At 45.5% G+C, this 25842-nt stretch overlaps 1 protein-coding gene across 1 annotated transcript in view; it reads right to left on the reverse strand.

Moving 5' to 3' along the window:
- Positions 1-1343: 1343 nt before the first annotated feature.
- The window catches only part of tgm8 (transglutaminase 8), a 48417-nt gene continuing 23918 nt past the window's right edge, over positions 1344-25842 (reverse strand). The window contains exons 11-15 of the mRNA XM_084317389.1: positions 24090-24253; positions 21846-22020; positions 17051-17226; positions 10912-11045; positions 1344-2336 (exon numbers count right to left, since the gene is read on the reverse strand). Coding sequence (XP_084173515.1) covers positions 2162-2336; positions 10912-11045; positions 17051-17226; positions 21846-22020; positions 24090-24253 — 824 coding nt within the window. The 3' untranslated portion in view covers positions 1344-2161. The remainder of the gene's footprint in view (positions 2337-10911; positions 11046-17050; positions 17227-21845; positions 22021-24089; positions 24254-25842) is intronic.

Below are 25842 nucleotides of genomic sequence, written 5' to 3' on the forward strand. Positions count from 1 at the left end.
AGGATCACTGGAGCTAGCCTCCCAGATATCTCCACAGTCTTTACCTCCCGCTGCCTACGGCGTATAAATAATATCTTACAAGACCAGTACCACCCAGCACACCATCTCTTTCAACTGCTGCCCTCTGGTCGAAGGTATAGATCCATCCAGTCCGGAACCAGCAGACTGACCAACAGCCTCTATCCACGGGCTGTCAGGCTGCTCAACGATCAACATCAACTTGCCCCCCCCCCCCCCCCCGCATTACAACAATAACTGTGAACCGGACTTGCATTGCTGCACTATACACTATTTCATCCTTTGCAAGTCAACGCCCCCCCCCCCCCTCCTTCCATTAACTCACTGGATTGTCACTGAAATATTTATATTTATTTATTTGCACTAGCACTAAATGCACTTGGGACAATGATGGTATGTTATATATTGAGGACATTGGAACATTGATACTTTATTACTATATTACTATTATTATTGACATTATTATTTTGCACATGCTATATCTTATGTTTGTATGCCAGTGGTGATGTTCCTAACAAATTTTCGTTGTACCAACAATGACAAATAAAGATCTATTCAATTTCAATTCAATTCAAATGGGCTTTATTGACATGGGAAACATACGTTTACATTGCCAAAGCCAAACAAAAAGCCAAACAAACAAAAGTGAGGGGTGGTTCTACAGTGATGAGTCCTACAGTGATGAGTTCTACAGTGATGAGTTCTACAGTGATGAGTTCTACAGTTCTACAGTGATGAGTTCTACAGTGATGAGTTCTACAGTGAGGGGTAGTTCTACAGTGATGAATTCTACAGTGATGAGTTCTACAGTGATGAGTTATACAGTGATGAGTTCTACAGTGATGAGTTCTACAGTGAGGGGTAGTTCTACAGTGATGAGTTCTACAGTGAGGGGTAGTTATACAATGATGAGTTCTACAGTGAGGGGTAGTTATACAATGATGATTCTACAGTGATGAGTTCTACAGTGAGGGGTGGTTCTACAGTGATGAGTTCTACAGTGATGAGTTCTACAGTGATGAGTTCTACAGTGATGAGTTCTACAGTGAGGGGTAGTTCTACAGTGATGAGTTCTACAGTGAGGGGTGGTTCTACAGTGATGAGTTCTACAGTGAGGGGTGGTTCTACAGTGATGAGTTCTACAGTGAGGGGTGGTTCTACAGTGATGAGTTCTATAGTGAGGGGTAGTTCTACAGTGAGGGGTGGTTCTACAGTGATGAGTTCTACAGTGAGGGATGCTCTATTTGTCGGTCTGTCTGACTATCTGTCTATCTATTGTAGGATATCTCATTTGAAGAAGAGAAGGATTGTCAGACTCCAGTTGGTGCGTTTGAACAAAAGTTTATTGAATATTGAAAACATGGAACTTTCTCAAATCGGTTTCTGTCTGACCACACTGAGACCTACAGTATAGTCACTCCTTATATCTTAAAACATTATTCTTGGAAGAAAACCACTCCCCACAGATAGTATGACACTCAATATTTGGTCTGGCTCATTAATGGGAATTTACAAACAAATCAGTATTGACATGCTTTCGCCATAAGTTGAACCTAAAAGGTTGTCTAAGGTCACTAACTTCCTCGCCAGATGCTTAAGCTAGTATACCTTGAAACACACAGAATATAAAATAGGCATATTGGTAAAATAGGCATATTGGCATAATAGGCATATTGGTTTATATAAAAATTAGGGATGCTCGATATTGGCTTTTTTACCGATACCGATATACCGATATTGTCCAACTCTTAATTTCCGATACCGATATCAACCGATACCGATATATGCAGGGTCCCCCCCCCCCCCAAAACAGAATAATTTCAGGTAATTAACATTACTTAAAATTGAAAATAAAAACATTTATAAAAAAGAATAAAAAAAATTACTTATCTCTTGTTGTGGAATTAACACAACATTATGCATACTTTGACAATAAATAACTAATAATTTGTTCTTACTTGCTTGCCTGGGTAAATAAAGGTTAAATAAATGTTAAATTATTATAATTATTTTTTATAAAAAACAAAATAAATTGAAAACCGATACCGATATTTTCCGATATCACATTTTTATGCCAATATCGGCCGATAATATCGGTAGGCCGATAATATCGGACATCCCTAATAAAAATACACGACACCATCTATCTGATGTAGCTGTAGGTGAAGATGTGTCCTTTGACGTCAACAGGGCAGCTGGCCTTGATGTCTCTGAAAGTAGAGCAGTCGAAGTCGGCCAGCAGTGTCTTCTTTCCAGCCTTGTAGGGGAACACAGGGAACTGGCAACGAAGTGTTTGACCAGGCAGCATGTCTGGTAAGCTGGAGACGCACACACACACACACACATGCACACACACACACACACACACGCACGCACGCACACACACACACACACACACACACACGCGCGCGCGCACACACGCACACACACACACACACACACACACACACACACACACACACACACACACACACACACACACACACACACACAGACGCACACACACACAGACAGTTAAAAACTGTAAGCTATGTATTGATGTGCACAGCTCTGGGAATCGTGGCAACAATGCTTATTTCACACAATGACATCAATGACAATGATGATTATCAATATTAGCTGAGCCTGAATTTTAGTTTTCTTCACATCCATACAGTATCAACTCCTGACCTTTGGCCCCGGCTAGCCGAGGGCTTATAGAACTGTACTGACGTTCTGAGATCTGAGAAGTTCCATCCAGTCTGTAGCCGTACTAAAGTAACATATGGAGCCCTTAGACTGAAATGAACCTTCGATCTCCTGGGTGACGGTATGTCTTACTCAGAAGCATTTGACATCATCTAAACTTAAAACACAGGCCACCTGTTGATCAGACACTCACCTTCACAACATGTTATTATAAAGTCTATTAGAAACAACCTATTGGACAGTCTATTAGAAACAGTCTATTAGAAACAATCTATTAGAAATTATATTAGAAACAATCTATTAGAAAGTGTATTAGAAACCATCTATTAGAAAGTGTATTAGAAACAGTCTATTAGAAAGTGTATTAGAGACAGTCTATTAGAAAGTGTATTAGAGACAGTCTATTAGAAAGTGTATTAGAAACAGTCTATTAGAAAGTGTATTAGAAACAGTCTATTAGAAAGTGTATTAGAGACAGTCTATTAGAAAGTGTATTAGAAACAGTCTATTAGAAAGTGTATTAGAGACAGTCTATTAGAAAGTGTATTAGAGACAGTCTATTAGAAAGTGTATTAGAGACAGTCTATTAGAAAGTGTATTAGAAACAGTCTATTAGAGACAGTCTATTAGACAGTCTATTAGAAAGTGTATTAGAGACAGTCTATTAGAAAGTGTATTAGAAACAGTCTATTAGACAGTCTATTAGAGACAGTCTATTAGACAGTCTATTAGAAACTGTATTAGAAACAGTCTATTAGAAAGTGTATTAGAAACAGTCTATTAGAAAGTGTATTAGAGACAGTCTATTAGAAAGTGTATTAGAAACAGTCTATTAGAAACTGTATTAGAAACAGTCTATTATAAAGTGTATTAGAGACAGTCTATTAGAAACTGTATTAGAAACAGTCTATTAGAAAGTGTATTAGAAACCGTCTATTAGAAAGTGTATTAGAAACAGTCTATTAGAAAGTGTATTAGAAACAGTCTATTAGAAACTGTATTAGAAACAGTCTATTAGAAAGTGTATTAGAAACAGTCTATTATAAAGTGTATTAGAGACAGTCTATTAGAAACTGTATTAGAAACAGTCTATTAGAAAGTGTATTAGAAACAGTCTATTAGAAAGTGTATTAGAAACAGTCTATTAGAAAGTGTATTAGAGACAGTCTATTAGAAAGTGTGAGGTTTCTGTCCTTGCCTTCTCACTCGTTCTGTTCCTTTAACCACCCTCGCTTTGTTTTCATTCATTTTTTCTGTCAAGTATTTCAATTCCCTCGTTCACACGTTTCTCCCCGCTGACGTCATCTGAGACGTCGCTGATTGGTTCCCTCACTTCCCCACGCTTTTCAATCACATTCCCCAGCTGTCACTGCTTTTCAATCAATCGATCCCTCATTATTTATACCCCGTTTTCCCCACCCTAAGTTGTTGGTTCGTCTTGATTTGTCGCTGGATGTTTTTCCCCGTTGCTGCTGTTTCACTGTGCTATTCTCCAGGAATTCCTAAGAAGCCTCCGCTTTCCTAGAAGCCTCCGCTTTCCTAGAAGCCTCCGCTTGGATACCTGCTCCGTGGCGCGCGCTCGCCTCCACTGTTGTCCTGTTCCTTTACGCAGCTCGTCTGGGTGAGTTTATCTAGATTGACTGTCTTGACCTATTTCCGATTTTCGTGTGTAAACCTTTACACTGAAGTCTACCACCTTTTTGTCAGACAGTCACTCACCCAGCCATTATCGTTTTTGCTCTTTCCTTTTTTGGAATAATATTTTGGGGATCTTCCACCTCCCACTGTGTATTTACACGAAGATATTATTTCACATTTGGACTGTGTTGGATTTTTGCTCACTGTGTATTTACACGAAGATATTGTTTCACATTTGGACTGTGTTTGGATTTTTGCTCACTGTGTGTTTACACGAAGATAGTATTTCACATTTGGACGGTGTTTGGATTTTTGCTCACTGTGTGTTTACATGAAGATATTTCACTTGGGCTGTTTTTGGAGGATTGCACATCACTGTGTTGTTTAACACGAAGAATATAACACCCTGTCCTCCAGCTCGTTTTCAAGTCTGCTCTGTCACTGACCCGTTCCCTCTCTCCCTCTCTCGGTCTTGCACAACATCTGAGAGGTCCGCCGTGAGAGTCTGCAGAGCGGTACAGAGGTCTGCTCCTGCTTCCCAAGACTACCCTTCCGGGAGAAGCTGCAGAGCAGCAGAACTTTGCCCCCTGTTCATTGTACCTGTTCTTGTTGACCTGCTTTCTCTGTTTCACTTATTCTAGTCACCAAATAAACAAGCCCTTGTATTTGGCAACTCTGAATCCAACTCTCTTGTGTCGTTGCGTTTGGGGTCGGTGTCAAACCATAACATTACGAACCAACCATGACGACCCCAGCCGACACAGAGGGGGTCAGAACCGCACTTGCATATCAAGTCGAGTTGACCAGGGATCACGGTCTCCAACTCGAGCGGGCTGCGGCTGCGGTGCAGACCCTCAGGGACCAGGTCCTGCCTATGCAGGGTTCAATGGCCGCTATGGCGGGACAACAGTCCGAGATTCTCGCCCAGCTTAACTCGCTGGGCGACGCCGTTAATACTTTTCATCTCTCACACCCTTCAGGAACATTCCCCGCAGCCCCAGCAGATCTCGCACCTCGGGAACCCCTTCTCTCCGTCCCACGGCTGTTCGACGGTAATCCCGAGCAATGTGCCACATTCATCATGCAATGTGAGTTGGTTTTCCGTCATCAGCCAAGCCGTTTTTCTGCTCAGGGGTCCCGAGTGGCTTTTATAACCAACCTACTTTCAGGCCATGCTGCCCAGTGGGTCACTTCCTCCTGGGCAATGGAAGCAGATTTTTTGTTCTCCTACCCAGACTTCGTGGCGGAGCTCCGCAGAGTGTTCCACCATCCAGCCCGAGGTCTGGACCCTGGAGCCCGGTTGGGGACCTTCCGACAAGGGAGCAGCAGGGTGACGGACTATGTCATGGAGTTTCGACTGGCGGCGGTGGAGAGTGGATGGAACGAACCTGCTCTTCGCCTAACCTTCATAAGGGGGCTCAGTGACGCAGTCCGGGACCAGCTCGCTACCAGGGAGGTGCCCGACTCCCTCGAGGAGCTTTTTAGCCTTGTCATCCGTATTGACGGACGCCTCCTGGAGAGAAGGCGCGAGAGGACCCGACTGTCACCTCCTGAGACACCCCGGACTCCTGGACGCCCCGTCCCCAACACTACTGATGGTAACGGGCTTCCCCGTCCGGTGCGCGAGGAGGAACCCATGCAGCTGGGACGCTCTCATCTGAGCCAGGCGGAGCGTCAGGCAAGGCTCAGGTCCGGTCTCTGCCTCTACTGCGGAGGTGCGGGACACCGTATCGCCGACTGCCCTATCCGGCCAAAAGATCGGGCTCACCAAGACCCCGGGAGATCCTGGTGAGCCGTTTTTCCCATTCCCAGCGCCGCGCACCACCTGACCATCTGTTGAGCGTCACCCTGGCCTGGGGGGACCAACGTGCCACGGTGGAGGCCCTCATCGACTCTGGGGCAGACGAGAACTTCCTCGACTTCGAGTTTGCCACCCAAGCCAACATACCTCTTGAGGCCCTCGTGAGGCCCTTGGAGATCTTTTCGTTGGACCAACACCGCCTGGCCGACATCTCTCAACGGACCGGCCCAGTCTTGCTGACCATTGCTGGGAACCACGTAGAGAGGATCCAGTTCCTCATTACCCAATCCCCCCTTGTCCCGGTGGTCCTGGGTAGGCCCTGGCTCGCGCTGCACGAGCCCCACATCGCCTGGGCCTCCGGTACCATCAGGGGCTGGAGCTCCTCCTGTCACGCCCGCTGTCTACAGGCGGCGTCTTGTCCCCCGCCCCGGAGACCGGCTGGTGAGTTGCCCCCGGATCCCTCGTCCGTTCCTCCCGAGTACCACGACCTCATGGAGGTATTCAGTAAGACCAGGGCTCAGTCCCTTCCACCTCACCGCCCCTATGACTGCGCCATCAACCTCCGCCAAGGGGCTCCCCTTCCCGGCAGCCGCCTCTACAGTCTGACTGCCCCGGAGAAGAAGGCGATGGATCTCTACATCTCTGAGTCATTGGAAGCAGGACTCATTCGGCCTTCCTCCTCCCCGGTGGCGGCCGGGTTCTTCTTTGTTGGAAAGAAGGATGGGGACCTGCGACCCTGCATCGACTATCGTCAGCTCAACGAGATCACCATCAAGAACAAATACCCCCTACCTCTCATGAGCTCCACCTTCGAGCCACTGACCCAGGCCTCGTTCTTCACCAAGCTGGATCTCCGAAGTGCCTATCATCTTGTCCGTATCCGTGAGGGCGATGAATGGAAGACCGCCTTCAAGACCCCCAGGGGCCACTATGAGTACCTTGTGATGCCGTTCGGTCTCACCAACGCCCCGGCGGTATTCCAGGCACTCATGAACGATGTCCTCCGTGACATGCTGGAGGTGTTCGTGGTGGTGTACCTGGACGACATTCTTATCTTTTCCAGGACCCTCGAGGAACACATCCTGCATGTCCGCCGGGTGCTGGAGCGCCTCCTCCACAATCGGCTCTTCGTCAAGGCGGAGAGGTGCCGTTTCCACTCCAACTCCGTCGACTACCTGGGCTTCATCGTGGAGAAGGGCTTGACCCGAGCGGATCCTCGCAAGATCCAGGCTGTGGAGGATTGGCCGGAACCCACCACTCGGAAGGAGCTACAGAGTTTCCTCGGGTTCGCAAACTTCTACCGTAGGTTCATCCGGAACTACAGCCAAGTGGCGGAGCCTCTTACCAAGCTGACCTCCCCCGCTCTGCCGTTCGACTGGTCCCCAGCGGCATGCGCTGCGTTCCGCTCCCTCAAGAGTAGGTTCACTTCCGCTCCTATCCTGCTCCACCCTGACCCCAAGAGACAGTTCATCGTGGAGGTGGACGCCTCGGATTCTGGCCTGGGCGCTGTCCTATCCCAGCGTTCTCCTTCCGACCAGAAGGTACATCCTTGCGCCTTCTACTCGCGTCGCTTCCTCCCCGCCGAGAGGAACTACGACACCGGCAATCGGGAGCTACTGGCGGTCGTGGCGGCTCTGGAGGAATGGCGTCATTGGCTAGAGGGTGCCGAGGAGCCTTTTACCATCTGGACGGACCACAAGAACCTAACGTTCATCCGCGCTTCCAGGCGCCTCAACGGTCGGCAGGCGAGATGGGCCAGTTTCCTCAGTCGGTTCGACTTCTCGCTGACCTTCCGCCCCGGTTCCCGCAACACGAAGGCCGACTCCCTGTCCCGGATGCACTCCAAGGGGGCTCCACCCTCTGAGGACCCATCTCCCATCATCCCGGAGGCCCGAGTGGTTGGAGCCATCACCTTGGGCATCGAGGGTGTGGTGAGGCGTGCCCTACGCTTCCAACGTGCTCCAAGCAACGTCCCTAGGAGCCGTCTCTTCGTCCCTGACTCTGTCCGGTCCCAGGTACTGCTGTGGGGCCATACCAGCCGGTTCGCCTGCCACCCAGGCGTCCATCGCACGTTCTCCTTCCTGGCTCGTCGTTTCTGGTGGCCCACCATGCGAAACGACGTCAAGGAGTTCGTATTGGCCTGCGCGGTCTGTGCCCGCAGCAAGGCCTCTCACCAGGCACCCTCCGGGCTCTTGCAGCCACTTCCCGTTCCAAGCCGTCCGTGGTCACATGTGGCGCTCGACTTCGTCACTGGACTACCCTCCTCCCAGGGGAACACCTGCCTTCTGACCGTGGTGGATCGATTCAGTAAGGGGGTCCACCTCGTGGCCCTCTCCAAGCTTCCCTCAGCAGCCGAGACGGCGGACCTCCTGACGCACCACGTGTTCCGCCTTCACGGTTTCCCCCAGGACATCGTCTCTGACCGGGGGCCCCAGTTCACCTCCCAGGTTTGGCGGGCTTTCTGCAAGGGATTGGGGGCAACGGTCAGTCTCTCCTCCGGCTACCATCCCCAGACAAACGGGCAGACGGAGAGGATGAACCAGAGCGTGGAGTCTGCTCTTCGGTGTGTGGCAGCCGAGAGGCCGGCATCCTGGAGTCGTTTCCTTCCCTGGGTTGAATACTCGATCAACTCAATGGTCAGTTCCGCCACCGGCCTCTCCCCCTTTGAGGCCTCCCTAGGCTACCAGCCCCCTCTTTTTCCCGCACTGGAGACGGAAGTGGCAGTTCCCTCCGTGCAGGTCCACCTCGACCGCTGCCGTCGCGTTTGGGAGATCACCAGGACCGCGCTGCTCCGGACATCTGAGCGCGCCTGTCGTGGTGCCGACCGGCGCCGGGTTCCCGCGCCGACTTACCGCCCTGGGCAGAGGGTGTGGCTCTCCGCGAAGGACCTCCCGCTACGGTCCTCGGCCAAGAAACTCAACCCTCGCTTCGTCGGTCCTTTCGAGGTCCTGAAGGTACTCAGTCCGGCGGCCCTGCGCCTGAAGCTTCCTGCATCCATGCACATCCACCCCGTGTTCCATGTCTCCCGGGTTAAGCCCGTCTCCCTCAGTCCCCTTATGCCTCCGGCTCCTGATCCACCGCCTCCTGTGCTAGTGGATGGTCACCCCCAGTGGCAGGTCCACCGGTTGATGGGCGTTCGTCGGCGGGGCCGGGGTTTCCAATACCTGGTGGACTGGGAGGGTTACGGCCCTGAGGAGCGTAGCTGGGTCTCCCGGCAGCTCATCGTGGATCCCGGCTTGATCACCGACTTCCATCGGGCCCATCCTGACGAGCCGGGTCGGCCTGGTCGCCGGGCGGCTCCCGTTGAGGGGGGGGTACTGTGAGGTTTCTGTCCTTGCCTTCTCACTCGTTCTGTTCCTTTAACCACCCTCGCTTTGTTTTCATTCATTTTTTCTGTCAAGTATTTCAATTCCCTCGTTCACACGTTTCTCCCCGCTGACGTCATCTGAGACGTCGCTGATTGGTTCCCTCACTTCCCCACGCTTTTCAATCACATTCCCCAGCTGTCACTGCTTTTCAATCAATCGATCCCTCATTATTTATACCCCGTTTTCCCCACCCTAAGTTGTTGGTTCGTCTTGATTTGTCGCTGGATGTTTTTCCCCGTTGCTGCTGTTTCACTGTGCTATTCTCCAGGAATTCCTAAGAAGCCTCCGCTTTCCTAGAAGCCTCCGCTTTCCTAGAAGCCTCCGCTTGGATACCTGCTCCGTGGCGCGCGCTCGCCTCCACTGTTGTCCTGTTCCTTTACGCAGCTCGTCTGGGTGAGTTTATCTAGATTGACTGTCTTGACCTATTTCCGATTTTCGTGTGTAAACCTTTACACTGAAGTCTACCACCTTTTTGTCAGACAGTCACTCACCCAGCCATTATCGTTTTTGCTCTTTCCTTTTTTGGAATAATATTTTGGGGATCTTCCACCTCCCACTGTGTATTTACACGAAGATATTATTTCACATTTGGACTGTGTTGGATTTTTGCTCACTGTGTATTTACACGAAGATATTGTTTCACATTTGGACTGTGTTTGGATTTTTGCTCACTGTGTGTTTACACGAAGATAGTATTTCACATTTGGACGGTGTTTGGATTTTTGCTCACTGTGTGTTTACATGAAGATATTTCACTTGGGCTGTTTTTGGAGGATTGCACATCACTGTGTTGTTTAACACGAAGAATATAACACCCTGTCCTCCAGCTCGTTTTCAAGTCTGCTCTGTCACTGACCCGTTCCCTCTCTCCCTCTCTCGGTCTTGCACAACATCTGAGAGGTCCGCCGTGAGAGTCTGCAGAGCGGTACAGAGGTCTGCTCCTGCTTCCCAAGACTACCCTTCCGGGAGAAGCTGCAGAGCAGCAGAACTTTGCCCCCTGTTCATTGTACCTGTTCTTGTTGACCTGCTTTCTCTGTTTCACTTATTCTAGTCACCAAATAAACAAGCCCTTGTATTTGGCAACTCTGAATCCAACTCTCTTGTGTCGTTGCGTTTGGGGTCGGTGTCAAACCATAACAGAAAGTGTATTAGAAACAGTCGATTAGAAAGTGTATTAGAAACAGTCTATTAGAAAGTGTATTAGAAACAGTTTATTAGAAAGTGTATTAGAAACAGTCTATTAGAAACACACACACACACACACACACACACACACACACACACACACACACACACACACACACACACACACACACACACACACACACACACACACACACACACACACACACACACACACACACACACACACACACACACACACACACACACACTGACCGCTGCAGTATGTTGTGTCTAAGCAGGCCGCTGCCACTGACGGTCAGAGAGCAGTTCTTCAGCGTCTGGTCGATGGGGTTCTTGAATGAAATCTGCGCGATCATCTGAGAGAACTGCTTCGCCTCACCCAGTACCTGCAAGACAAATACCACTTCAATATTACAGTACCGTGATAGAATACTACTTCAGAGGGCGGCCGGGTAGCGCAGCGGACTAAGCGTCTGTCTACCACCGCAGAGACACTGGTATCGAATCCAGCTGTCAGCGGTGCCTCCGGCTTGGCCGGTCGTCATAGTGACACAATTGGCAGTGTCAGCGGGAGGGAAGCCGGTGGAGTGGTAATCTGGTCGTTGTAAACAGCGACCCCTACAGGTCGGTCAGGGCGCCTGCACAGCGAGGAAGGGATCTGGGTGAGGTAGTGTGGCCTCCCACGCGTTACACTCACCCAATGAGAGTCCTCGCTGCCAGGTGAAAAGAGGCTGCTGGCTGTCTCCTATGTATCGGAGGAAGCATGTGATAGACTTCAGGGCTCCCTAGACCGGCAAGTAGGGGGCAAATGCACGCAACGACCAGGAAGGGGAGGGGGGAATTGGCATAACGACTAAATTGGGACGCGGGGAAAATACAAGAAAAATAGGAGGAGGAGAAAAAGTGGATAAAAAAAAGAATACTACTTCAGAAAATACCCAGAGAAATACTACTCTGGTCAAATAATACCATGATAGAATAATACGTCCAAGACAGATACAGTTGCTTTAACACGCTATGGACCTCCAAGACAGATACAGAATAGAGGCTCAGTAGGCCCACTGTCATCACACAATGTAGAATGTGTCACTTCAGGACACAAGGACTCAATAAAAAAAAAACTTAAAATAACTAAAATGCTCATTAAAACAGAAGGTTTAGCATGAGGTTTAGCATGAGGTTTAGCATGAGGCTTAGCATGAGGCTTAGCATGAGGTTTAGCATGATGTTTAGCATGAGGCTTAGCATGATGTTTAGCATGAGGCTTAGCATGAGGCTTAGCATGAGGTTTAGCATGAGGCTTAGCATGAGGTTTAGCATGAGGCTTAGCATGAGGTTTAGCATGAGACTTAGCATGAGGCTTAGCATGAGGCTTAGCATGAGGCTTAGCATGAGGTTTAGCATGAGGCTTAGCATGAGGTTTAGCATGAGGCTTAGCATGAGGTTTAGCATGAGGTTTAGCATGAGGCTTAGCATGAGGTTTAACATGAGGCTTAGCATGAGGCTTAGCATGGCTGAATCTGTTACAATGTAGTTTGGAAGTTCACTAGCAGATCCATGGCCAGAAGAGGATTTTATTACTTTCCAGAACTTATTTGAGCGGTTTAGTTATTTTTTGTGGTTTCAGTTAAGAAGCTGTCTATATAACGGAGCCTTGCCCTGGACGCGTGAATACTTTCGGCAACTCACTTGTCCTTCCGCATTGCCCTGATTGGCCGATGTCCTTCCGCATTGCTCTGATTGGCCGAGCGCGTGCATGCGCCGCAACGGGCTCCTCAGCCAGGCAGGAATACTAAACTCCGCTTAAGCTCCAGGAGAGAGGAGAGAGGCTGAAAACCCGCAGTTCTTGCCCGACTGATGGGAGCCGAATCCCGGATCCGATTTTTCTGATGAATACCCCCAAAACATGGAGGTCCCGAACGCAATTTATATACGCTGTAACGAATCATTAAAAAAATATACCGTTAACTGGAATATGTTGTTTCTTTACACATATGTTGGATTATGTAATAAGGCGTAACACAACAGTGAACACATAGTTAAGTACGACTGACAGATGCATTGCACTATGTGTTCACTGTTGTGTTACGCCTTCTCGGCATAAGCCCCATAATAAGACCGTCTCTGGCTTCGTTCAGCGGACACCAGAGCTCAGCGATGCCGCTCACGGCAGCATATTCTCCCCGCTGGCGATCGGAGCACGGAGGGTCGTGGACCCGCGCCGCAGCCGCGAAGCTGGCGAATACGGCGATGCGATTTTTTGTAGGGTGGAGAGACAGAAACCACCTCAGCAAGACCAAGGAGCTGGTGGTGAACTTCCGGAGAGGCAAGAAGAGCCTCCCCCTCCCCCAACTCCCATCACCATGAGATGAGGTGGAGATGGTGGAGACAAGTTCCTTGGAGTACACCTGAACAACTAATTAAACTGGTCGGACAACACAAAGGCCCTCTATAGGAAGGGAGACTTCTTCCTGAGGAGACTCAGTTCCTTCAATGTGTGCAATAGACTGCTGCAGTAATTTTAACAGTCTGTACTAGTCAGCATCCTCTTCTATGCCATTAGTATGCTGGGGGGGGGGCAACTCATGGGACACCGCCAAACTGAACACTCTGGTGAGGAAGGCTAGCTCTATGTTGGGAGTCAAGCTGGTCAAACTAGAGGTGGTAGCAGAGAGGAGGATGAACCCCTCCCACCCCCTCTATGAGGAGCTAGCCAAGACGAGGAGCATGTTCAGCCTCAGACTCATTCCCTCCCCCCGACTAACTAGTCCTTCGTGCCAGCGGCCATCAGGCTCCACAGCCGGAAAAATAACGGCGGCAGAACACGAGAACTACTAGGAATGTCTGACCTTTACCACCAAATCTCCTACAAAGTATATCATGCCAGTTAGGCAGACAAGGAAGGAATAATAAGGAGAAGTTTGAAGGGCAACAACACAAGGAGTATCTGGAGAGGACTACAGAATATCACAGACACAAGAAGTATCTGGAGAGATGGCGGCTGGGTGGCGCAGCGGACATTGCACTCGTCACCAACGCAAGAGACACCGGGTTCGAATCCGGCTGTCAGCGTTGCCTCCGGCATGGGCTGGCCATCATACTGACTCAATTGGCAGAGTTAGCGGGAGGGAGGTCGATGGGTGGTAGTCTGGTCGTTGTGAACAGCGACTCCTACAGGTCGGTTGGGGCGCCTGCACAGCAGAGACAGGAAAATGGCGGGGGCAGTGTGAGCCTCCCACACGTTACTCCTCGCCAAATGAGAGTCCGCGCTGGCAGGTGAAAAGATGTGACTGGCTGCCTCCACATGTATCAGAGGGGACACGTGATGGGGCTTCTATCCTCCCTACAACCGGCCAGCGGGGGGAACATGCGAGCAACAATCAAGACAGGAGAGGGGAGAATTGGCACGGCTAAATTGGGATGGGAGAAAAATAGAAAAAGGAGGCGAAAAAGTGGATAAAAAAAAGAAGTATCTGGAGAGGACTACAGAATATTACATACTTAAAGGGAAAGAACAACAACATAGCCACCATGCCGGACTAGCTTAACACCTGGAGGCCCTGCCATGCCCATCCCCCACCACAGGCTGAAGTGCAGAGAGAGTTCCTGCACATCAACACCAGAAAAGCAGTCGATCCAGATGGAATTCCAGGCCGGGTGCTCCGGGCATGATGGACAGCAGAGCTAGCAGACGTGTTCACCAACATATTCAACCTCTCCCTGACCTTATGCAAAGTACCAGCCTGATTCAAATCCTCCACCAAGACGCCAAACTCAGAGGACCTTAACCCCATCCTGTGCAGCTGAATCCTGGACTTCCTGTCAGATCAGCGACAGGTGGTGAGGATGGGATCCAACATCTCTGACCCCTGATCCTCAACACAGGAGCCCCCCGAGGGCAGTGTCCTGAGCCCCCTCCTCTACTCCCTGATAACCTATGACTGTGTGTGGCTCCGCACAGCTCCAACTTGGTGATCAAGTTTGCAGACGATACACAACAGTGATAGGACTGATCACCAATGGCGACGACGAGTCAGCCTACAGGAGTGAGGTTGAGAACCTGGCAAAGTGGTGCCAGGGAAGCAACCTCACTCTCAACGTTGACAAGACCAAGGCGCTGATCATCGACTACAGGCAAGGGCATGACCCCATCCACATCAACAGGGTCACAGTGGAGAGGGTGGACAGCTTCAAGTTCCTCGGAGTTCACATCACAGAGAAGCTGGACTGGGGTTGTGCACACCGGCCACGTTGGTAAAAAAAGGCCCAGCAACGCTTGTACCACCTCAGGAGACTGAAACAGTTTGGTATGGGGTCACACGTCCTGAGGGCCTTCTACAGAGGCACCACTGAGAGCATGCTGACGGGATGCACCACCGCATGGTCTGGAAAACACCAACCAGAACGACCACAGAGCACTGGGAGAGAGTAGGTTTTTTTTTTTTTTCTGCTTTTTTTTTACCTTGTAAAAAAACATCCTTGTATTGTATATTTCGTTGTGTATTGTTGTTTACAAATCTACTATGGTTGAGGAGCCGGGAAAAACAAGAATCTCACGTTTTTTTCTGAATTGATGTACATTTAAAAAAAAAAGCTGTGACAATCATCTTAATCTGAATCTGAGAGCCTGATCTAAACACTAAAGATCTAACTAACCTTACTGTCATGCACTTGTCCTAATATACTAACCTACACTGTAGCAGTCAACACTTTGATGAACATTGTTACTCAGCTGATAGAGTTGTGCCCTTCCTGATGACTTGTTGTACAGAACTTGTAAGTCGCTTTGGATAAAAGCGTCAGCTAAATGTAAATGTAAATGCATCCCCTTAACAGCTGTACTGTATTGTACCCATTCTGCAATCTGTTAATAAAATGTTCAATCAATCAAAACCACAACATGACAATACGCCTCAATACTTTTCTGTCCTAGAGAAAAGACAATACAACTGACACACTGGTAAAGTAAATATGAGGATGTGGATTAAAAGACAATAGAACTGACACACTGGTAAAGGAATGATGATGATGTGGATTAAGAGACAATACAACTGACACACTGGTAAAGGAATGATGAGCATGTGGCTTGGCAGATAAACTCCAAGAGCCGGAGGGTTAAAAAATGGAAGAACGACGAAGAGAAAGAGGAGCTGTTAAACACGCTTAATCCTGCTGATCTGCACACTAAAGATCTGTGTTGAATCCTGCCGATCTGCACACTAAAGATCTGTGTTGAATCCTGCTGATCTGCACACTAAAGATCTGTGTTGAATCCTGCCGATCTGCACACTAAAGATCTGTGTTGAATCCTGCTGATCTGCACACTAAATATCTGTGTTGAATCCTGCCGATCTGCACACTAAAGATCTGTGTTGAATCCTGCTGATCTGCACACTAAAGATCTGTGTTGAATCCTGCTGATCTGCACACTAAAGATCTGTGTTGAATCCTGCTCGAAAGAACCTGATCCACACATAAGGAACAGCTGTATTATTTACTCTAAACATTACTATAACATATCAGTAAATGAAAAGGCTGCATGTTGACACATGTTGTTTCATAACCCACTGACTTGAATTAGCATTGCTACGAAATGCTATAAGGAGTCTGGTAATATCATTGTGAATATGATTAGAGGAGGCTGGTAATATCATTGTGAATATGGTTAGAGGAGGCTGGTCATTAAAACTCTTCTGAATTGACCACAATGTCTCTATTATCTAGTGAGCCTCTCCATGCTCTAGGGCAGTGGTTCCCAAAGTCGGGGTCGCGACCCAAAGGTGGGCCGCGAGCAGCCACGGATGGGCCGCGAGATGATTAAAAAAAATAAAAAAATAAAAAAAAAAAAAATTTATTTTTATTTTTTTTATTTAAATTTTTTTTGTCAGGCCACTGAACTTAGAAGCAGGCCAGGACAGTGTTTCTAGTTGTATTCTAAAATTCTATTCTATTGTATTCTAAAATGTGACTATATGGTTTTATATTAACTTAATAAATAAACAAAAACGAAAAATCTACTTATTTCAACGAACATTTCAAACTAAATAACAGATTATGCACATAAAACGCTGAAAACAACCGAAGCAACAATAGTATTTTAATGAGGCTATTATTATTATCATTATTATTTTGCAACAAGTTAGCCCTCTCATAAATAGCACATATAAATGAATAACTAACTTGAACTAACTTAATAGGATTGAAGTGATATTTGGCTTAAAAAATCGGTCGCCTGACAAAAAGAAAAAAAAAAAAAAAGCCAGACGATGTGCATTGGGCCGCGGCTCTCTGACGCCTTATTTTCTGGGCCCCGGCCTGAAAAGTTTGGGAACCCCTGCTCTAGGGCAGAGTCAGGGTATTGTGTTGGGGTGCGTTAGGTTTACACACTCACACTGATGGAGATGGGTGGGTCTTCCAGGACGATATCTTTCTCTGTCAGGTACACGCTGTCGCTGCATGTCGGTCTGCGTGGATTGTCTGTGACTATAGCCGACACCTTCAGACTGTCACACTCTACCATGTGGTCACCATAGACTGAGAACGGCACCACGATAGAGATGGACAGATCTGTGGAGCAAGAGAGAGAGAGGGTTGAAGTGATTCTTGAGGAGGTGGAGATGTATAATCGGGGGGGGGGGGGGACTAAACAGCAGGCTAACAACAGCAACATACAGTAGAGTAGATTCTTCTGTGCTACTTTGTTAGGAATGTCTTTATTTGCCAAGTTCAAGTTTCAAGTTCAAGTTTTGTTTTATTTGTCACATATAAGGTACATTACAGTGAAATGCTTGGTTCTGTATGAGCCTCCTGAGATGTGCTTCATACCGTAAAAAAAGAAAAGTAAAAAGAAGACCAAACACTATATAAATATACAAAACGAAAGTACAAAATGCAAACAAAACGCAAAAGGTAGTGCAAATCTTTTAGTAATAAATAGATAAAATGTGGTGTAGAGTTTTAGCATGCGCCGACCCGCCGGCGGGACGTTTTTAGGACAATTTGTCCACCGGCACTTTGGCGACCCATAGTGGCTCGGGTGTGCATATTTTGTAATAATATATATATCGAATTGAAGGCTTATTTGATGCCAGTCGATAGCGACAAAATCCGTCAAAATTCAGCGGTTCTCGAGTTACATGCCGGTATTTGAGGCAAAGGAGTAGTACACGGTATTGCGCAAAATACCACCCCCGACTCTTGGCGCAGTAGTTCCGTCAATCTAGATCCGATCTCGAAAATGATTGTGGATTTTTGTAGCCAATGAGGGTGGCTTTCCAATGATAACCCACGTGGGGATGTATGAATCTAAAAAACAAAAAAAAACTAACAAGCGAAAACAGGAAGAGAAAAACAGCCGAATGAATTGAAGTCTATGAGAAAACTCAGTTTTTCTTTTGTACACAGTTTACCAAAATCACTCCTATTCACTCATTTCTGAATGGATCTTTATGAAATTTGGACATGTACTAATTTGGATATGGCTTCAGGGGTCCATATGGATTTGTAAGCCATACCACCTTCTGGGGAAATACTACCTCTGGACTACTAACCTGCAGATTCCTCCTGAGCAACATCAGAAGGATCCGCCCCTTCCTGACAAAAGAAGCCACCCAACTCCTCGTCCAATCAACAGTCATCTCCCGCCTCGACTACTGCAACGCACTGCTCGCTGGCCTCCCGGCCACTGCCACCAAGCCTCTTCAACTCATTCAGAACGCAGCGGCCCGCCTGATCTCAAACCTACCGAAGTCAGCCCATGTCACCCCACTTCTTAGGGACCTGCACTGGCTCCCCATTGCTGCACGTATCCGCTTCAAGGCCCTCGACCTAGCATACCGTGCGGCAAAGGGAACCGCTCCCGCCTACCTCCGGTCAATGGTCTCTAACTACACACCCTCAAGACCCCTACACTCTGCATCTTCTGGTCGCCTCAGACCTACTCCTATCCAAGCTCCCGGAGGGTCATCAAAGAGAAGCCGCCTATTCTCAGTCCTTGCCCCACAATGGTGGAATGAACTACCCACCCAAGTTAGGACAGCCGAAACCCGTCCAATCTTCCGCCGTCGACTTAAGACGCACTTCTTCAACCATTATCTGAAATAATAATATAATAAAATAAAATAAAAATAAAAAATCGAACCCTAACTAACCTTACTGTCATGCACTTGTCCTAATAAACTAACCTACACTGTAACACGCAACACTTTGATGACTTGTCGTACAGAACTTGTAAGTCGCTTTAGATAAAAGCGTCAGCTAAACGACTAAATGTAAATGTCAATGTACTACAGAAAGAGTAACAAGTTTTTCTACAACTCAAGTTCAGACCTATGTTACTCTATTACGTTAGCACTAAAAGTCATTTTCTTTTTCTGGAATCAGAAACTTCAGAATGTCATCTTTCAAAAGAGACCAGGCTCATGCATGTGCTATAAGTATAAAGTATGTTGTTTTGGTTTGCAAAGTATGCAGTCCTCAAAAACGAAACTAAAATGGCCAAAATGGCCATTGCAGGTTAAGAGGTTAAAGTGTCTAAAATGAATGTTAAAGGTGAATGTTTAAAGTGAGTGTGTGCATGCGGATGTGTGTGCATTGAATGTAGAATGGATGGGTTAGAGTTGCATAGAGTCAAGTTTCAAGTTTCAAGTTTCTTTAATAGTTGTCATACAGAAGTACAGAATACTTTTATACAAAATGCTTCTTACTGTTACGCTCCAGAGACTGTGCAAGACAAGATAAGTATGAAATAAAATAACATAGTATAGCATGTAAATTAGAAGTAAAAAAATTAGAAGTAAAAAAATTAGGTCACAGTGTTCAGTATAGACATATACAATGTTCGATGCAGAGTAGACGTAACTGAGTTACCATATAATATACAATACTGTGTAGTGTACTAATATACAATACTATATAGTGCAAGGCAGAAATAGGATGAGGTGCAATTTAGGTACAATTTACAGTAGGTGTACGAGTTGTAGTGCAAATCCTTTATTAATAAATATAAAGTGTGTTTGTGTGATCTAAAGTGTGGAGAGTGGGTGCTGCAGTGTGTTGTTTGTTTAAGTGAGTGTGTGCGTGTGGGTGTGTGTGCTGTGTGCATTTGATGGTTGTTGCATAGTGTTTATTGTTCGTTTAGCAGCCTGATGGCCTGGGGATAGAAGCTTCTTCTCAGTCTTTCTGTGCTCGCCTTAAGACTCCGGTATCACTTGCCTGACCGCAGCAGTTCAAAGAGGCAGTTGTTCGGGTGGCTCGAGTCCTTAATAATTCTCTTAGCCTTCCCCTTGCACCGCTTGTTGTAAATGTTCTGGAGGGTGGGAAGCCCCCCTCCAATTGTGCGTTCGGCTGAACGTGTCACTCTTTGTAGTCTGCTACGGTCTTGTGCAGTGCTATTCCCAAACCAGGAGGTGATGTTGCCAGTCAGGATGCTCTCTATTGTACATGAGTAGAAGTTCCTAAGGATCTTCTGACTGACTTGGAACTTCCTTAGGCGCCTGAGGAAGTAGAGGCGTTGTCGTGCCTTCTTCACAACACTGTCAATGTGTGTGGTCCATGTCAAATCCTCGGATATGTGGGCTCCGAGGTACTTGAAACTGTTCACTCTCATTGAGCATCATGATGGCCTGGGGATAGAAGCTCCTTTTGAGTCTCTCTGTACTGGCCATGAGACTCCAGTAGCGCTTGCCTGACCGCAGCAGTGCAAAGAGGCAGTTGTTTCGGTGGCTAGAGTCTTTGACTATTCTCTTAGCCTTGGCCCTGCAACGCCTGGTGTAAATGTTCTGGGGACTGGGAAGCCCACCTCCAATTGTGTGTTCGGCTGAATGAGCCACTCTCTGCAGTCTGCTGTGGTCGTGTGCGGCGCTATTCCCAAACCAGGAGGTGTGCCAACACATATCAGGAATGTATTCTTTGCATTTATTTTAACCCATCCTAACTATTTAGAAGCAGCCTGGGGACCAGTACCCTGCATGGTCAAGGACAAGGGCAGGATTACATGTACATAACATGCATGCATTATGGTGAGGAAACCCACACAGACACAGAGTGACATGATAACTCCTCTAACCCTAACCAAGTTGTTTATTTAGTCCAGGCTGTTACCTTATCTAGATTATTAATTTATCTATATTATTAATTTATCTATTTTATTAATTTATCTAGACTGTTACGTTATCTAGATTATTAATTTATCTATATTATTAATGTATCTATTTTATTAATTTATCTAGACTGTTACGTTATCTAGATTATTAATTTATCTATATTATTAATTTATCTATTTTATTAATTTATCTAGACTGTTACGTTATCTATCTTATTCATTTATATAGGCTGTTATTACCTATAGCTTATTCATTTATCTAGGCTGTTACCTTATCTAGATTATTAATTTATCTAGGCTGTTACCTTATCTAGATTATTAATTTATCTAGGCTGTTACCTTATCTAGACTGTTACCTCATCTAGATTATTAATTTATCTAGATTGTTAATTGATCTAGGCTGTTGCCTTATCTAGAATATTAATTTATCTAGGATGTAACCTTATCTAGATTATTAATTTATCTAGGCTGTTGCCTTATCTAGATTATTAATGTATCTAGACTTATTTTACCTAGATTGTTACCTCATCTAGATTATTAATTTATCTAGGCTGTTGCCTTATCTAGATTATTAATGTATCTAGACTTATTTTACCTAGATTGTTACCTCATCTAGATTATTAATGTATCTAGACTGTTACCATATCTAGATTATTAATTTATCTAGGCTGTCATTTTATCTAGATTGTTACCTCATCTAGATTATTAATTTAACTAGGCTGTTACCTTATCTAGATTATTAATGTATCTAGACTGTTACCTTATCTAAATTATTAATTTATATAGATTATTAATTTATATAGATTATTAATGTATCTAGACTGTTATTTTATCTAGATTATGAATATATCTAGACCTTTACCCTATCTAGATTATATTAACGTATCTAGGTTAATTTATCTAGGTTGTTACCTTGTCTAGACTGTTACCTTATCTAGACTGTTATCTTATCTAGTGTGACGACCCCCACTCTACCTGCTAATGGCAGTCCCTCCTGTTACCTTATAGACTCTTATCTTGTCTAGACTGTTACTTTATTTAGACTGTTAGGTTGTCTATACTGTTACATTGTCCAGACTCTTACCTTGTCCAGGCTGTAGTGTCACTTCCTGCTGCTGGCTAGTGAGTTGGACAGCTGGTATCCCAGTGTACCTCATGGCCTGGACATTGACATTGATAGACAGAGAGCGGGGGACTTTGTCCTTGCTGTCGACAGTCAGTTTCAGTCTGATATCCTGACCGTTCATCGGTTTGTCCAGCTGTAGTAACATACAGTCAGATATCATATGTGATATGTAAGGGATAATCAATTAAAGAAATTGCATTCTGCAAGAAAACAACACGTTTTTTTAGAGGTTTTGTGTTTCAGCCATCGATGTGCTATTTATTAATATCTTCAGCATAAAAATATAACAAAATATGTTATTAATTTGCTCACTGCTGACTTTCATTATAGTCCCTCTGTGGCACCTTAGTAACAGCTTGACAACCATCACCTGACTGATGCCTGTGACAATGACCGAGAAAGTTACTTTATGCTACTGAGCCTTTCTGTCAGTAACTTTGCCTATTGTTAACAAACAGTGAATAGGATCTGACAGTGTGTTTGACAAAAAGGCTGGCTTGCTTGCCAGACATCTCATTGTCCCCAAATAAAAAAAAATCACGTTAAATATGCATGGTCAGTCGTAGCCTCAAGTACAGTCATTGTTGCAAGGTGAATTGCGTTATGCAATTCCCTGAAAAATTGCCTTTCCACATAGCAATCTGCTTTGCTAGCTCTATCTTGGAAAAACAATATTCGCCCAAAAGAATAATACTGCATGCGTAATTGCAGAATAACTATACATACATAAAACACAGCAGTGTGTATGATGGATACTAATATTAATATTGAGTATTGCTCACACAAGACATAAAATACCAATAATTTCCATTACACATACCAGTTGAACACCACAGATACCACAAATTGTTCTATGAAAGAGAAACATTGGGAGGTTTTGTATCAGGTTTTTATTATCAATTACTAACGTCCTCGTATGAAACCCTTCAACTAGACACTGTCTGGAGGAGGGATATTCCAGACCTGGAAAGTGACTTTGATTGGCAAGAAGCATGGGCAAATGTCCGTCTTACATCAAGGAACCCGGACCATCAACAAATCAATCTTAACTATATTCACAGGACATACTTGACTCCTATAAGACTGAACAGAATGGGCCTGAAACAGGACTCAAAATGCTCCCAATGTACAAATGGAGACGAAGGGACATGTATGCACATGTATTGGGACTGCCCACCAGTTAAGGCATTCTGGAAAGATGTGACCCATCAATTATCAAAACTCGTATCTTGGAATATACCAGTACACCGCTCTGTATTGCTTTTAAATGATGTTTTTGAGTTTGCAGTAAATCCACAGCTAAAGAGATTGGTCTTATCGGGTATCACAGTAGCTAAAAAACTGATCGCATCACGCTGGTTTCAACCGGAAAAAATGTGCCGGAAAGTTTGGTCTCTTACATATCTCGATGTGATATATCAAGAAATATCTACAGCAAGAATTCTGGGTCTCAACGAATCCAAAATGTCAATGTGGGTAGAAGTGGTGGAGAGAATAAAAGCTAGCTTATAATGGTAGTGTCTGGTTAGGAGTGAGGGATAATGGAGGTACTATCCAAGGAGGGGTCCGGGAGGGGGGGGTTCGAGCTGGAGCATATGTGTGTAGGGTTTTAGAAAATAGGTATTAGGGGTATGTCCTATATAAGCATTTGTATAATTGTTAATTTCGCTGGATATACACTGTATACGGTTAAAATATTATTATAGACTTTTTTTTTTGTCTTGTTTCTGTACTTGCATGTAATTTTAACCACCTTGACTGTTAGTTTCATTATGCATTATGTGTTGAGTACTGACTTTTAATCATTTTTGTTTTGCAATAATAATAAAAAAAAATAAAAAATACACTTTGTTTTATCAGAATTTAATGTAGTAGTAGTAGTAGTAGTAGTAGTAGTAGTAGTAGTAGTAGTAGTAGTAGTAGTAGTAGTAGTAGTAGTAGTAGTAGTAGTAGTAGTAGTAGTAGTAGTAGTAGTAGTAGTTTATTCAGTCATCATCTCACACAATACAATATGCACAAATAAAAATATTTGATTTTGATTGAAAAAAAGAAATGTGTGACTGGAATCCCCACCTGTATGTAATGGAACAACTTGAGCAGCCTTCCACACATTTGGGATTTTACCAGAGATAAATGTGAGATTGAAAATGTGACCACACCCTGCAGCAATTATATGAGCACTATGACATACAAAAAACCTACCTCATCAATCTTCACCAACACCTCCTGGCATTTATTGTCATCATTGTCATCATCTGGGGTTCCTCCATTGTTGATGTCCTCCACGCCCACCCCCCTGCTCACTCCATCTCTAGAGTAGTCTCTGGTGATAGCATGGGAAAAGACAGTTCTCTCCTTCATGGTGCCTGTTGAGACAGTAACACAGAAGGTAGACATATAAAACTAGACATATAAAACAATACAACAAATAGCATCAGTACATAATATTTATATGAACATGTTCTTAAGCTTTAACATTTTCAAGGAGCCAAGTTTTGACCTTTTTTTTAAAAAGGTGCTGGCTGCTTGTACTCACAGCACGATATCGGAGGCCATGGCAGTGTGTCGTGTTGTGGGGTGGGGTTCTGAGCTAAACTCGCTTGGAAATAGTTAGGACGCTTTCCAGCTAGGAGAGGTCATTAACCACAGCTACTTCCCTGTTCAAACTCTGGACACACCTGGGACCAATTCACTAATCACTCCTAGACTGCTGTACTTCAGGCCTGACAGCCAGAGCAAAGGAGAGAGGACCTCAGACACTCGAAGGGAGCAGACCTTCATCTCTAAACCAAGAGTGGTGAGTGGCCAGAGGCTGACCTCTTTCTGTTAGAAACCTTGAAGTGTACTGGAAATTAAGGATGAGCCCGTATCTGAATATGAATTCAGGAAAGCATGGATAATGAGATGGACACAGATATTTTTCGTACACTAATATGCTCGTTATTATCCGAGGGGGAAGAAAATGATGTTATGAGCTCCATTGATGCAGCGCGCTTCGTCTAGACACCGGCACCATCTGTTCACCATCAAAAACTACCTGTAGGACTGCCGTCAAAAACGACCTGTAGGACTGCCATCAAAAACTACCTGTAACTGCCATCAAAAACTACCTGTAAGGACTTCCATCGAAAACGACCTGTAGAACTGCCGTCAAACCCTACCTGTAGAACTGCCGTCAAAAACTACCTGTAGGACTTCCATCAAAAACGACCTGTAACTGCCGTCAAAACCTACCTGTAGAACTGCCGTCAAAACCTACCTGTAGAACTGCCGTCAAAACCTACCTGTAGAACTGCCGTCAAAAACAACCTGTTGAACTGCCGTCAAAAACTACCTGTAGGACTGCCATCAAAAACTACCTGTAGGACTGCTGTCGAAAGCTACCTGTAAGACTGCCATCAAAAACGACCTGTAGGACTGCCATCAAAAACTACTTGTAGGACTGCCATCAAAAACTACCCGTAGGACTGCCATCAAAAACTAACTGTAGGACTGCCATCAAAAACGACCCATAGGACTGCCATCAAAAAATACCTGTAAGACTGCTGTCGAACTACCTGTAGAACTGCCATCAAAAACTACTTGTAGGACTACCATCGAAAACTACCTGTAGGACTACCATCAAAAACTACCCGTAGGACTGCCATCAAAAACTACCTGTAGGACTACCATCAAAAACTACCTGTAGGACTGCCATCAAAAACGACTTGTAGGACTACCATCAAACACTACCTGTAGAACTGCCATCAAAAACTACTTGTAGGACTACCATCAAAAACTACCTGTAGGACTACCATCAAAAACTACCTGTAGGACTACCATCAAAAACTACCCGTAGGACTGCCATCAAAAACTACCTGTAGAACTGCCATCAAAAACGACCTGTTGAATTGCCGTCAAAAACTACATGTAGGACTGCCATCAAAAACGACCCATAGGACTGCCATCAAAAACT

This window comes from Notolepis coatsorum (assembly GCF_963971535.1).
Source record: "Notolepis coatsorum genome assembly, chromosome: 6".
NCBI classification, from domain to species: domain Eukaryota; kingdom Metazoa; phylum Chordata; class Actinopteri; order Aulopiformes; family Paralepididae; genus Notolepis; species Notolepis coatsorum.